At 36.8% G+C, this 14,016-nt stretch overlaps 1 protein-coding gene across 5 annotated transcripts in view; it reads right to left on the bottom strand.

Moving 5' to 3' along the window:
• ADGRB3 (adhesion G protein-coupled receptor B3) overlaps nt 1-14,016 on the bottom strand; it is a 723,849-nt gene that overhangs the window by 342,155 nt on the left and 367,678 nt on the right. For all 5 annotated transcript variants that reach the window (XM_077162185.1, XM_077162184.1, XM_077162181.1 and 2 more), the window contains one exon: nt 11,947-12,141. In XM_077162185.1, the coding sequence (XP_077018300.1) occupies nt 11,947-12,141 (195 nt within the window). The remainder of the gene's footprint in view (nt 1-11,946; nt 12,142-14,016) is intronic.

Below are 14,016 nucleotides of genomic sequence, written 5' to 3'. Positions count from 1 at the left end.
AAATGCATCTGTTTTCTTTTCCATTGGCCCTGATCCCAATAGCCTTGCCCGATTTGAGAAATCCAATGCCTTTGGCAGAATCTCAGGTTGGAGCTTCAGTTAAGAGGTGGTTACAAATTTTCTCCACTATTTATTAACTGTGTGTAGTTCTGGGAAAATGTTGCCCAGCTATGCCTTACCTCTCTAACCTATGAGACAGAAATGACAAGAGAGCCAAGCAGAGTTGTAAAGCTTGGAGATAATCCTTAGCATAGTACCTGACACATGGTAAGTGCTCAATATATGGTGGCTTTATGGTTTTATTCCCTTTGTGTTGTCTATTTTATGACTAGCTGCATGATTTGTATTTATAGCCACATTCTAGCAAATGTGTGCCTATAATGTTGATACAGCTGCTCACAACCAGTAACACTCTCTCCTACCCCCCCCCCCCCCTTTTTTTTTGTCTCTTCCCCTTTAGGCAATATGTAGGGCACAAAACTGATTCACCACTAATATTAGGGCCTTTAATTTGTTCAACAGAAAGCTCAATTTCCTAGGAATATGCTCTCTTGGGAGGGGTTTTCAGTGTAGTTATTATCAGACATGTACTGAGAGGTACTGTGTTAAATGGTTGTGGGACACAAAAGTCAAAGAGGCATGAATCTTTGCTTTCTCTTTGCAGGAAGAATTAGGAAACTCATTGCAGTAAAAGTATGCCACAAAGAGAAAGACGCACTAATATCTCTGCCACATTTTAAATACAGGTCCTCGATTTGGCACATGAGGCAAAAAGTACACTCTGTTTTATGGAAAAGGGTAAAGAATTCTTTGTTCTACTTCAGATTGGATTCCACTTGACAGATTTCATATGAATTGCATACAACTTTGTATAACTATTCTGAAGCATGTCTTAGCACATAGTTTTGTTGAGTTCCTAATGAAAACAGGGTGGTAGATTAGGTTACTGATTTGTTCTATCTGAGCCACAGGAAATGTATCCTCCTAACACAGCAACAAAATCCCTGGACCCCCAGGGACAAAGACAAGCACTAAGGAATCATATTTCATAATATAAAGCTGAGGATTTGAAAGAATCATGGTGGTCCCAACTGGAAATATAAGGGGGAACATAGAAAAGGCTTAATGGCTAAAGAAGGAATTAGGGACAAGCCTGTAGGACAAGGATTCATAGTACAGGCTAGTTCCCATTAACTCCAATCTAGAGACCAGTTGACAGCTACAAGGCTGTGCTTGATCCAGGACCTTCCTCTCTCTCTTAACTTTATCTTAGGCTATTCTGCCTCATATTCTCTACAGTCTAGGATCGTTGGCTTTCTCAAACATCCCAAATTATTTTCTGCCCAGTACTTAGAATCATATACACACACATATATACATGCTGTTTCCTTTCCTGGACTGCTCTACTCTCCATGCTTTACTCAGACAATCCTTTCTTATCCTTTGGGTCTAGGTTTATATACCATTTCCTCCAAAGGCTCTTGCGAGACCACCACCACCACTCCCCTAGCTATATAAGGTCTCCCTATTTTTCCCTCTATTGCACTCTGTAGCCTTCTTTTGAAAAATATCACAATCTTAAATTATGATTTCTTTATATGATGATTGGTTTATGGCTGCTCCTCCATTAACCTATAATCTATCTAGCTGGAATTATTTCTATTTTATTCACTCTTGTGCCCCAGTACACAGCATAAGGCTGAGCAAAACATGACGACTAAAGTATTTAAAATTGATTGACTTAGGACCTATAAGGCAATGGGCTAGTCTTTGGGGAAATTAAATAAAAAATTTAATGCTCGGTTCCTCCATTAAAGGAAACTCTAAATTAGGATTTTCAAAACTGCGAACACAAAGGAAAGCTCCTTCCAGATTGTCTACCATAAGAATGGTAAGGAAACCCTCTAGTTTATTTTCCACATTTCACATCCATGGCCATATGTGTCACATGCCACCCATCTAACTTGCTGCCTTCTCTACACATCAGCACCCTCCCCTGACACATCCAATACTACAGGGTTCTCACTATGTACCGGAAAGGAGATCCAATACTTTTTTTATAAGTAAGAAAACTGATTCTGTTGATCAAATATGGGATCAAGCTCTTTCTATTTCAAATGGCATTCTGGAGTCTCAAGTCTTGAGCACAGATACATGATTCTGTTAAAAAATAAAAAATAAATTTTGGTTGCTGAGTGAAGAAGAGCATATAAAGGAGTAAGAGTGAAAATAGGGTGGTCAGAAAGTACTCTGTCTTAATTATTTAGGCCACAGATGATGGCATTTTGGTTTAAGAAAATAAGATGATGTGGTGATAGACTGGACAGGTAGGAAAGTTTAGGATCAAGGATCCCAAAGATGGGTTGCCTGGGATCCTAGTCTGCTCTGCTATCTGGCAAAGCTCTTGTGGTCTCTCCCTTCTCTTCAACTGCCTTCAACTTCTTGCTTCCGTGACTTTCACTCTCTTCATCTAAATTTCATTCTCTTACAGAGGGGTCCAGGAATAGGAATAAGACTCAAACTGAATGAGGTAAATCACATCTTAACTGAAATAGCCTCATCACAAAGTCCTACTTACAGTGGGTCCCTATGCACAGGAATGGATTAAATTTAAGTACATGTTTGTTCTTTTTTCCCCTTGGGGTATATAAAGCATCAAACCACCACACTTCATCCTCTGGATCCCCCCAAGCTATGTTTTTTCTACATGCAAAATATATCCATTATCCCAATATCCCAAAAGCTTTAAATCATTTCAGAATCAATGCTTAGTACAAAGTCTCACCAAAATCAATATTATAGGTGTGATCTGTCCTAAGCACAATTTCCCTCCATCTGCGGACCTGCGAAACCTAGAGGACAAGTTATTTGCTTCCAATGTACAAAGAGGGGCAGATACAGGATAAACATTCCCATTACCATAGAGAGAAATTGGAAGGAAATCAGGGGACGTGGGTCCCAAACAACTCCCAAACCCTGCAGGGCATATTCCATTAGATTTCTAAGATCTGAGTGTTACCTATGGAATGCTGTTTTGTTCTCTGGGCCTGAGGTAGCCACCTCCCTTCCCAGCTCCTGCCCAGTGGCCATGCTCTCCCTGAACCCTGGAGCGAAGCTTCTATCCTCTCAAGCCCTGGGGAGATGGCCAGACTCTCCGCCAGTCCTGGAGCACAGGGCCCACGCTCACCAAGCATCGGGTGGTGGCCAGATCCTCCATAATCCCCAGGGCATCTGAGAAAATTGGGGTGGTAGCGCTTTTCCTGAACATGGGGATGGAAGGCCTGCCCTCCTCAAATGCCAGGGCAGACACGACTTTGAAATACACATGGGCGGGCCTGTTTTCTTGGCCTGAGAAGATGTCTTTGCTTCAGACCTCAGTTGTGATGGCCTGCCCTTGAAGTGATTTTGTTTTTCCTTCAATCAGTCCTTTTTAGTTCAGGCTGGCAGTTGTTCTGTTCAAACAGATTTCACGAAAAACTTGTCCGTTATGCATGTTATTCATAAGGGTCCAATCTATCAGACAGTAGAACTTCCCACAGGCCCTCCTGGATAACTGCACCTTCAGTCCTGACTTGCCTGAAATGGCCGATTGGATCCCTGTTCAGTTAAATCCTCACATGAGTCCTGTTCCTTGGGGATTCAATTTTCAGAAATTCAGAATTTTCCAAACTATTGTTCTGGTTTCTTTGTGCTAAGGAGTTCAATTGTCAGCTCATCCCTTTCTCTCACATTTTACTATAAGCTGCAAGGAGAAACCAGGTTGTACTTTCATATCTAACTTGAAAGTCTCCTCAGCTAAATACCCAAGCTCATATCTTTCAAATTCTGCCTTCCATCTGACATCAGAACTCAATTTTGTCAAGTTCTTTGCCACTTTAAAAGAACTGCTTTTTTTTTTTTTCCAGTTTGCACTGACATAGTCATCATTTCTCTCTAAGGTTTCATCAGAAATACCTTTAGCATCCATATTTCTACCACCGTTTCTTCAAAGCAATCTAGGCCTCTTCTATCAAGTACCTCACAATTGTTCCAGCCTCTCCCATTACCCAATTCCAAAGCTGCTTCTGCATTTTTGGTATTGGCAATAGCAGCACCCCACTCTTCTGGTACCAAAATCTCTTTCAGTTTCCTAGGCTGCTTTAAGCAAATATCAAGAAATGGATTAAATTTAAGCACATGTTTTTCTGGGGTATATACAGTTTCAAACCACGGCAATAGTTTTTGCCCCACCCCCTTCATACCTTGGTTCCCAATGAACCAGAAAACCCTGATATTGATTTAAGCAATTTTTCTCAACCACTTGCTCTCTAACTTTGAAATGGCCCTGCAGTGTCAACCATAAGGATTAATGCTTCCTTTCTGTCTCCAATTGTCTGTGATATATTTCTTGCTAAATATCATCCTTTTTCCACAAAAGAGATAACAAAATACACACTGGCACCGGCAGCAGTTGCTTGTGAAACCAGAGATGCTTTAGGTTTTGCTCCGTCTGAATCTGACCTTCCCAGATAATGAATGAGTCACTACATTTATTGAGCTCTTACTTTTTGTGCCAGATACTGTGTAAGTGTTTTTTATACGATAATTTAATCCTCACATGAACCTTGTAAGATAGGTACTATTATCACCTTATTATGAAAAAGAAAATGAGACACAAAGAGGTGGAGTAACTTATTTAGGTTTACACAGCTATTAAGTGGCAGAGTCACAGGATTCCGCCCACAGAACAAAAACTAATCATCACACTTAAATGCCCTATCTCCCCTACATATGTTTGAGAAAAGTACTAATCTTTCTGCAGAGGATATTCTTTAAGCAATGGGTCTCAAAGCATCAGGTTGTGTCTTGAATGCTAAAGTTATACTATAATTCCAAACCAAAGGAGACCTTACCAGATCTTAAATATCAATAAAATTAGACTACATCTGAAGATGAGGCTTATCATTATATGATATTCTTATATTATTGTGATAATACTTGCTTCCACATTCATCGACCAACAAATCTGTATGCAAAACGTAAAAGCATCTGGCAGAAGAAATAATACTCAAGGGTCCTCACCTGGTACCCCACACTGTAGATAGTAAAGTTCCACATTGCAACATATACGCTTGCTCATCATGTGTTTTAGGATAGAATGTGCTTGATTTAGCTGAAATCACTACCTTTGATTTCCATTTAATTCTTTGATCCCTTTACTTTGAAACATTTACTTAGAATATAATCTACAATAAAGAAATAAATTGTAAGCTGAGGCTTGAATTTCCTGCTAAATCTCAACTATTGGTTATACATTTCCCAAACCGAGGGACTGTGTCAGCTAAACAACTATTTTTCAAATGTTGAGTGGTGAGCTCTTTTGGAACCTTTCTTAATGTAACAGAAAAGAATAGAAAATATCAGACTGCTTTACAGATGGTAAGGATAAATATTCTGTGAAATTCCAGTTTCCCCTTATAAATTAATGTAAACTGTGTTTCTTACAGTGAGGTTCAGTAAAAAATATTTGGAAAACAGTGAGTTAGACCAACAGGGGTTTTGATAGGGCACAGGACGCCTGAGTAGAGACTGGTCCCTGCATTCAGCTGAGTGTAAGGAAATGCTTCAGGGATGGTCACAGTACACTAAAAGTCCTGGTGGACACCTCCATGCAGGCATTCTTTCCATATTTTCTTTCTTCATCCCCAAATATAAACTGTTTCAGTGGTATGACTTCCATTCCATTGAGAGGTCTCTCCTCCTTTTCTGACCCACAGTCAGTAAAACATGCTTTCTTCTTTTCTCACCCCTGGATCACTGCCATAGCCTCTCCACAGCTTTCTCTCCCCAGTCTTCCTTTACTCATGAATCCATGTCTTGAGCCTTCTCAGATCATCTTTCCAAAAAGACCACTTGCATTTAGTAACTTTACCTATAAAGATTCTAGCCCAAATTCTTTTCTTTGGCCTTCACCTTGCTGTCTTCATGATCTGTACTTACTTTCCAGCATGCCTTTGACAGCACTGTTTGCTTATTTATTGTTTCTATACCTAGCTTCCTTCTCCAAATTCTATCTCAAGTCCTAATTCTCCCATGAAACATTTTCTTACTGATGCAGTTCAACCCTCTTTATTTCTAGAATTCTTAGCAGTAGGACACAATGTATTTATAATCTCTCTACTTTATTATCACAATCTAGCTTCACGCATACTAATTTTTTTCTCAATAGTATTGTAAACAACTTGAGCACCAGGCCAATCTTTCATTTCTGTGTTGAGTAATGTCAGCAATAATGACATCAATGAATACTTACTATTGCCAGGTAAATAACAAATTTACTATGCATGTATTATTATGTATTTAACATATAAGTTGTTATTTCAGAACTCTGAATTATTATCTCTTCTTTATTTTTCTCTAGAGATGAAGAAATAGGGTAGAAAATGATTAAATAATGTGTCCAAAGTAACCAAGAGAGTTACTGGACAAGTTGAAATTTGAGCTTGCATTGATCTGATTTAACCTATGCAAGTGGTATGGTTCTCTGTGCAAGCGGTGCAAACTCAATTCTCTATGTGTAGAAAATAAGTGCTACAATTTTTTCCAGCATTTTAAAAGGCAAATGGACAAGTGTTCCTCTTCTCTTTCTTTATTTATGCCTCTCTGAATTGGATGTTTACATAGTAGTTTTCTCTTCTCCTCTTCTTCCTCCTCCCTATTCTCCTCCCCTCTTCCTTCCACCTCCTCCTTCTCCTTTTTTGTGAAACAATGTGAACTCCCCATCATCATTGTATTGCCTGTATTCATTCATTAATTGGTTCAACAAACATGTAAGCTTTTACTATGCTTCAAGTGCTAGGCCAAGGCCTAGAGACACAGGCATAACTTATTTTATCGAGTTTCTAATTTACTGGTGCAGGCAGGCCTAGAAATATATAATTGCAATGTTACATGTGAAAAGTATTATAGTATGGCTATTTATAAGGTTTAAAATGGCATGGAAGTAGAAAGGAATTCTAATTTTGTCTGGGATTTTGTGAGACTTTTGCAAATAAATGATTTTTGAGCTGGATCTTGAAGAACATCTTAGCAGACTGGAAAAGGAAAAGGATATTCCCATGGAGAAGAAATACGAGCTTAGTCTTGGAGATATGACAAAGCCCCAAGGTTTGGAAAAGAATATGCCAGAAGGAAAAAAGACTTTTGGAATAGCCATTCCACCACTTTCAATAACAACAACAACAAAATATTACTAGTTTGCTTCATCATTCTAAGACAAACAAATAGGCTTTCCTGATTCTCTTCAGAAATTAGGATGGGACTTAAAATTAATGACATCTTAGCACTGCGTTACAGTTGCATGAAGCAGTTTTTCTTTCTTGTAGGATTGTAAAATGATGATGTGTACTGTAGTTGATATTGACTAAGATGCAATAAAACACAGTTTCACAGTCATACCCAGAGATGGGTCCTTTCAGGTTAGAAGAATACAACCTTATGAGCTTCATTTTATGACCTAGCAGCTGAACATGGTAAAACCAGAGTATCCATGCAGCTACCACTGTGGGGATACAGTTGATACAGGCTGCATTAAATCCTCCTATTAGAGACATGGTGGTGGCTAGTTTTTATTAATGATAATCTCAGAATTTATTTCCTTTGTTTCCTACTTCTTTTGACTTTACTATTCCATTTTGGGTTTTGGCATTAAAAATAAACCAGAGGTATCTCTGTATGCTTTGATGATAGACACAATCTCAATAAGCAACTGCTGCCAAAGAGTTAAATGTCTACAAGTAGACAGTAATAAAACTGGCATGCTTTGTAGTTAACCCATGTTCCTTATTGAAGTAATTGAGCCCATTTTAATTGACTTCAGTGTTAACTTTGCAAAGAGATCCTTGGGGGCTCAGCTATGCATTTTCCAATGAAACTCATGGCAATTGCGTTTTTTACTTATAAAAATTCACATTGTGAAGGTTTTAAATCCTAATTACCCCACTACAGAAGGAAATGCTATACACTACCTGATTTTTAGAAAAATGGGTGGGTTATATTTTTTGCTTCCTATTTCTCAATTGTCAATGATATTAAATTATTGTTCTTAACTAATAAAAGAAGACATCTATTTCAAGAACTTGAAATTCAGGTGATTCATGTATAATTATAATGCTGCCTTTCATTAATGTGAATAATTTGGGGGAAACTTTAGTTCATAATTTTATTGTTTCCTTAAGCTGAAAGCAATATTCTGATTTATGAACAAGTCAGTCCATACTTGCTAAAGATTAAATAAAAAAAAAAAAGAAAAACTTACTGCCAATTAAAAAAAATAGATTTGCTGTGATTCAAATTGGCAGAAGACAACAATAATAGTTTATACAGAGTTAAATTACAAGGGTAAAATAAAGTTCTATAGGCTTGTTCATTAAAAATGAACGAATAAAATATAGTATATATAAAGAATGACTTGGTGAGATTTAGAAGCCCTGCTAAAAGAAATTTTCTGTGGATGGGTTTTCTCCAAATACAAATCAAAAACAAAAACAAAAAAGACAAAAATGTGCCTTCTGGAAATAAAAATGATAATTACACAGAGGTTTATTTGAGCAAACAGAAGGATTTCATCTATCTGGATGAATCATACCAACTTCTCATGCTATTAATTTATAATATTATCAGAAATGCAATCATCTAAAGGCCTTCAAAATTGTCCAGTCTTCACAGTTTAACATAACCTTATTTCTAAAAGTAAGTACCCATATCTCTACCAATACATCAATCACCTATTTATCTATCTAACTCTATGTGCATACACATACACACACACACATACAGGAAGTTGTGGCTATTCTAGCTCTCCTTCATTAGTGAAACAAATCAGTCTTTTATTGAATATAGCATTTTTATGAATTTTAAATGAAATGGCTTTCACATTATTTTTAAAAGGATTTACTCTGTAAATATTATTTAATCTTTCTTTGGTCTTTTTCATCATTTCCCAATGAAAAAAAAAAGGATGAAGAAAGATCAGTGATACCTACATGATTATTAATTTTGTTAATCCATTCAATAAACATTTGTTGAAAATCCTCCATAGTGAAGATTCTATGCTAAATCTTGCTTGTGGGGAGGCTAGAGATGGGACAAGGTACAAAGATGGATCAGGAAAATTTCTTCCTTTTCAAAGACTTACTTGCAAGTGCCAATAATGCAAGATAGAAACAAATGCAGGGGTAAAAGTGCTGTTAGAGTTTAGAGGCCCAGAGGACCAAAAGATAAATTTAGAAGATGAGAACAGACCAAGCCTTTCTTCCTTTACAAAGGAAGCAAAACTCCAAAGCCAAGAACACATGGGGCATTAAGGAAGCAGGAAGTGGTTTATTTGGCTCAAATAAAGGAATAAAAATCCATGCATGCAGCGGGAAAAATAGGTAACCTACAAATGGTAGAATGTACTAGAAGCCATTCTAAACACTGACATTCAGGAGGCCTATCCTGGGATAATTACTAGGACTTCAGTGTATAGGTAGATGTGGGTATAGGTAAATACATGAGGGAAGATGAAAGGAAAGAGTCCATGTTAATAATGTAGGCTGAGATCATTAGAGACTAAATTAGGATAAGGACAATAGGTATAAAAAGGTAAGAAAAGATCAAAGAGACACTAGGCAGACTCAACAGGAAAGAAAGAGAAGGGAAAAGCTGAAATGATATTATGACTCTCATCTGGGGACTGGTAATTTTACAAAGAGAAGTAGAAACTTAAGGAAACTTGAAATTCAAGATCCTTTTAGTTTATTCCATATAATACCTGATGAGCTAATCAATTAGAAATGTGCAAAGCCTTTGGAAATGGTGGATTGAAGTTTCCTTAAGGTACACGGCATGTTGAGTAAGATTATAAACCAGAGTATATAAGTAAGTAAAGAAGACAATAAATATCTGCAAATCATTGGCATTAAATTATTTGTGGAAAGTAGAATAGGAGAGATACAGAGTTCTCTGGGATTCCAGAGGAGAGAAAGATCATTTTGAGATGGAGTTTGAGGGTTTAATGGTCTAGCATTCAAAGACATGCTAGAAAATTAGGCTAGGACTTTAGAAGGCAGAAATAGAAGAGGAAGGAATCCCATGAGAGGAGGCATCCCAGGTGCCTGAAAGGACATCAGTAAAGAAAACGAAATAAGAAAAGGTCATTTCTACTTGTGAGGGAATGGCAAGTTCAACACTGGGTTTGGAACTCTGTATATATGTAGAGTACTTGGACTGGTGAGACAGTAAGGTGGAAACGGAGTGAACCCATAGCTCACTAAGCCAAAATTACAACAAAATAATCATCCAGATTGTTCTATTTAAGTCAAAATAGTTAATGTCCATGATCAGTTAAACTAATCATTCACTGAGTCAGTGCACTCTAATAAGTAGCTCAATTAAAATATGTTCCCAATTTAAGTTGATAATCTTAATTTCTCGAACATCAGCACCTAAAAATCTTAAAGCACTATGCTTTCGAGAGTGAAGAGACCCTAGAGATTATTTAGTGCCACATTCTATCCAATATTTGAACTGTAAACATGGTGTCGGAGGTTATTTTGAAAATGCAACTTGTATTTTGTGGCAGAGACTTCAAAACTGGAAATGCAAATGGATAAAAGTATTTCATAACTGCAGAAAAATTTTCTTCGCTTACTGTATCAACTTTTTAAAATTTGGAAACTTCTTCATTCTTTGTAAGGAAAACAAAAGCATCTCTGAAATCCTCAAATGAAATAATCTTTTTCCCCCAAAATTAAACAATTAAAAATATATTCCCTGGACACTAGTGATGTAATACAAAATTCGGGACCAAGAATCTCAAAGCCATTACTTTCAGCAGTATCCATATATAATTACAGCAATATATATATATCTGTATGCAAATCAGAGCATCACTATTATTTATGAATGATTCCATGCTTCCAAAAAGCCTTCTTTTCCTCTTCCCTTCAATAGCTGATTAAACAAAACACAGGCAAAAACCAAAACCAAACAACAACAAAATCTCTCCATTCTCCAAAGAAAATGCAAATAAAACTCCCCAATGAGAGTAAGCTAAAAGAAAACAATACCTGATCTGGGAGTTTTGCCAAACCTTTATTTTAATGAACTTTATTCAGAAATACAGGAAGAACATTATGCTAAAAATGCAGAAATCAACTCAGCACTCTTGGCAGCAGTGAATTTTAGACTATAGCACAAAAAGAGTTCATCTGAAATGCAAACTGTAGTTGCATTAAATATACTTTGTTTGTCATTCAACAAGCTTTATTTTAATGGCAAAGGCAATACTGAAATTGGGTGAGTACTTAAATTTTATTATGGAAATAAATGATGTTGCTCTAAAAGTCTCCCTTGACAAGAAAAATATGCTGTGAGGAGCTACTGGATTTCCTATGTTCCTATCCAGAATAATTCTCCATTTGCCTGATATTTTCAGGAAATGGTTTCACAAAATTAAATATGGCTTCACCCCTTCTAATAGCAAACCCCTCCAAACAAACCTTAAACTATGTGTTCTTTGCATGTTATACTTAATGTGCTTTCATTACACTTAATGCACTTTTAATAGCCTCCTATGGCAAGATGGTAATATCAGCTGTGAGAATAAAACATCTACGATACTACCTGAATTCGTTACAGTGCTTTTTATCTGAGGGCTGGAAGCACTTCACACACATTCTCATTCATAACACACCTTGAGGTATATTACTTGTGTTTAATGGTTGAGGGCATTGAAGTGCAGAATGACTAAGGGGACTACAGTCATTTCCAGAGTCACACTAAGCACAACAGGACATCTCCCCCCCAGGACTGAGCAACCTTCCTCCAGTCTAGAGTGCCTCCAAGATGGCTGCACTGCTCCTTGGGACCTAAAATTTACTCAATCTTCACTAGTCTTGGTCTTCATGTGATTGTCTCCCTTACCTGGACACCGTCAGATGCTGGGATGTAACTTGCCCTTTTAAATGTGTCTGTCACATTTCTGAGGATTTCCACAGACATCAGGAGATCACCTGCGTAGAAATTTTTCCTCTGAGTTAAATCCAGCAGTGTCTTGGTCACCTGGGACATCCCATCACCTGCCAGCATTCGCTGCCCCTTTGCAAGGTGTTCTTTAATCTGTAATGGTCAAAAGAACAGAACAAACATCAGAATCTTCATTACTATTTCTCTACATATCTGGATCAAACAAATGTATTTAACATTGCTCAATCAACTTTAAAATAGCCTTGTAACAGTCAGGATTTCAAAACCGTTGATTATGTGTACCCCACACTCAGATGATAAACACCCCAGATGTAAAAACCAATGAGTGTATACCTTTGGAAGGCTCAATGGATTTGCCATTTCCAGTTCTCAGAATCCACAATTCAGCACGTTGGGTGAAATGTGTATCGATGTAGGTTTAAATTGAAGTGAAATTTAAATATATATATATTTTCCATGTGGTAACATGAAAGACCTTCAGAGAGGCATGATCAGAGATGAGAGAAATGTCCATTTTTTAATTAACAGGCCAAGCTTAATAACCTTTGCCTTACCTCTTAAACACATCTGTATATAGCAGTGTGCGTGTCTCAAGGACAATTTCAGCTTAAGAAGATCTTTAAATTTTAGAGTACTACGATGACATGATTAAAAGGTAGATTATTTTAGCTTTGTTTTAAAAATAAATACACAACAACAGCAACACATGTAGCTAGGTCTTTAGCAGCTGAACAGACAAATAAGATGCAAGGCTTCATTAAGTTTGGGGGTCAGAGAAATAAGCTGTCAATTCTCAAATTTGCTTATTTTACAGTTTAGAGGGATGAAAAGCATCTTGTTATAATGTGGAAGAATAAGAGATACCATGAATCCATTGTACTTTTCACCTGTTTCCCAAAAGGCTAATATTTATCTTCTCATTGCTAAATGCATGATAAAATTAATTTATCAAAAGATCATAAAATAATCAAGAAATAACACACCAGGGCAAAACTGAAACAGAAAGGTTAAAGTGTAATAGGTGGGCAAAACTGAAACAGGAAGGTTAAACTGTAATAGGTGTAAACATCAATTTCCCATTATGAAACATGTCAATAAACCCTTTAAAGAATGACAATTAATATGAACTAACCAAAAAGATAAGAAATGTATTTTTAAAAGTATAATTTTGGTACTTCAAATATTTTACTTTTCTGCAGTTTCTGTTTAACCAATATTTTGTTTAAATAAAAATCTTCAGAGACACTATTTCCACTGTGTCATGCTAAAATAGAAAACAACATATTTAGATAGCTCATTACTTTCTAGTTTCTCCTTTTAATGTCTCCTTTTGTCTTCTCTCAATGTAGTCATCAGCTGCTGACTAAGCCCAAACTATTGGCAAGGCATCATTGATCTATTTTTATGTATTTTTAGACTCAATGCACGTTGCTGTGGGACAATATTAACATATTTAATCATGATAGAGACACAGCCTTAGCCTAGGAGAAAAAAACTGACCTAACAGAGTAGAGGTCAGTTGGTTTGCCACGATGGTGTATTCCGTGAACTCCAGCCCTGCTCCTAAACTACAGGTAATTATTTGCAATTTTCTGTTTAGCTTATTTTTGTTCCACAACTTTATGTTTTGCACTGGATATTCTAGTCTCCTCTTTTCTATTATCTCATGTTTAAGAAACAGTCAGGTTTTGTCCAGGTTTCTGTAAACATCTGAACAGATTTCATCAATTTCATTCGGTGCTCTTATACAAACATGGTTCTTATCACATTGAATTATATTCATTTGTCTTATAATAGGTCTTTTTGCCCCAATATTCTCTCTAGTCCTCAAGGATTACCTGCCTTATTCTCGCTCTTATTGCATAGCACAGTAAATATTTGTTAAGAGTAAATTCCATTGAATTGTGTCCAAACTGTACCTTTGTGGTGTCATAGAATGGAATGGACTCTGGAGTCAGAAGTGCCTGGGTTTAAACTTCAACTTTGTAACTTAGCTATGTAACAGCT

The sequence above is a fragment of the Tamandua tetradactyla genome, chromosome 5 (assembly GCF_023851605.1).
Source record: "Tamandua tetradactyla isolate mTamTet1 chromosome 5, mTamTet1.pri, whole genome shotgun sequence".
Classification (NCBI taxonomy): Eukaryota; Metazoa; Chordata; class Mammalia; order Pilosa; family Myrmecophagidae; genus Tamandua; species Tamandua tetradactyla.
The sequence above is the reverse complement of the archived record's forward strand: the minus strand, read 5'-3'. Positions and strand labels throughout refer to the sequence as shown.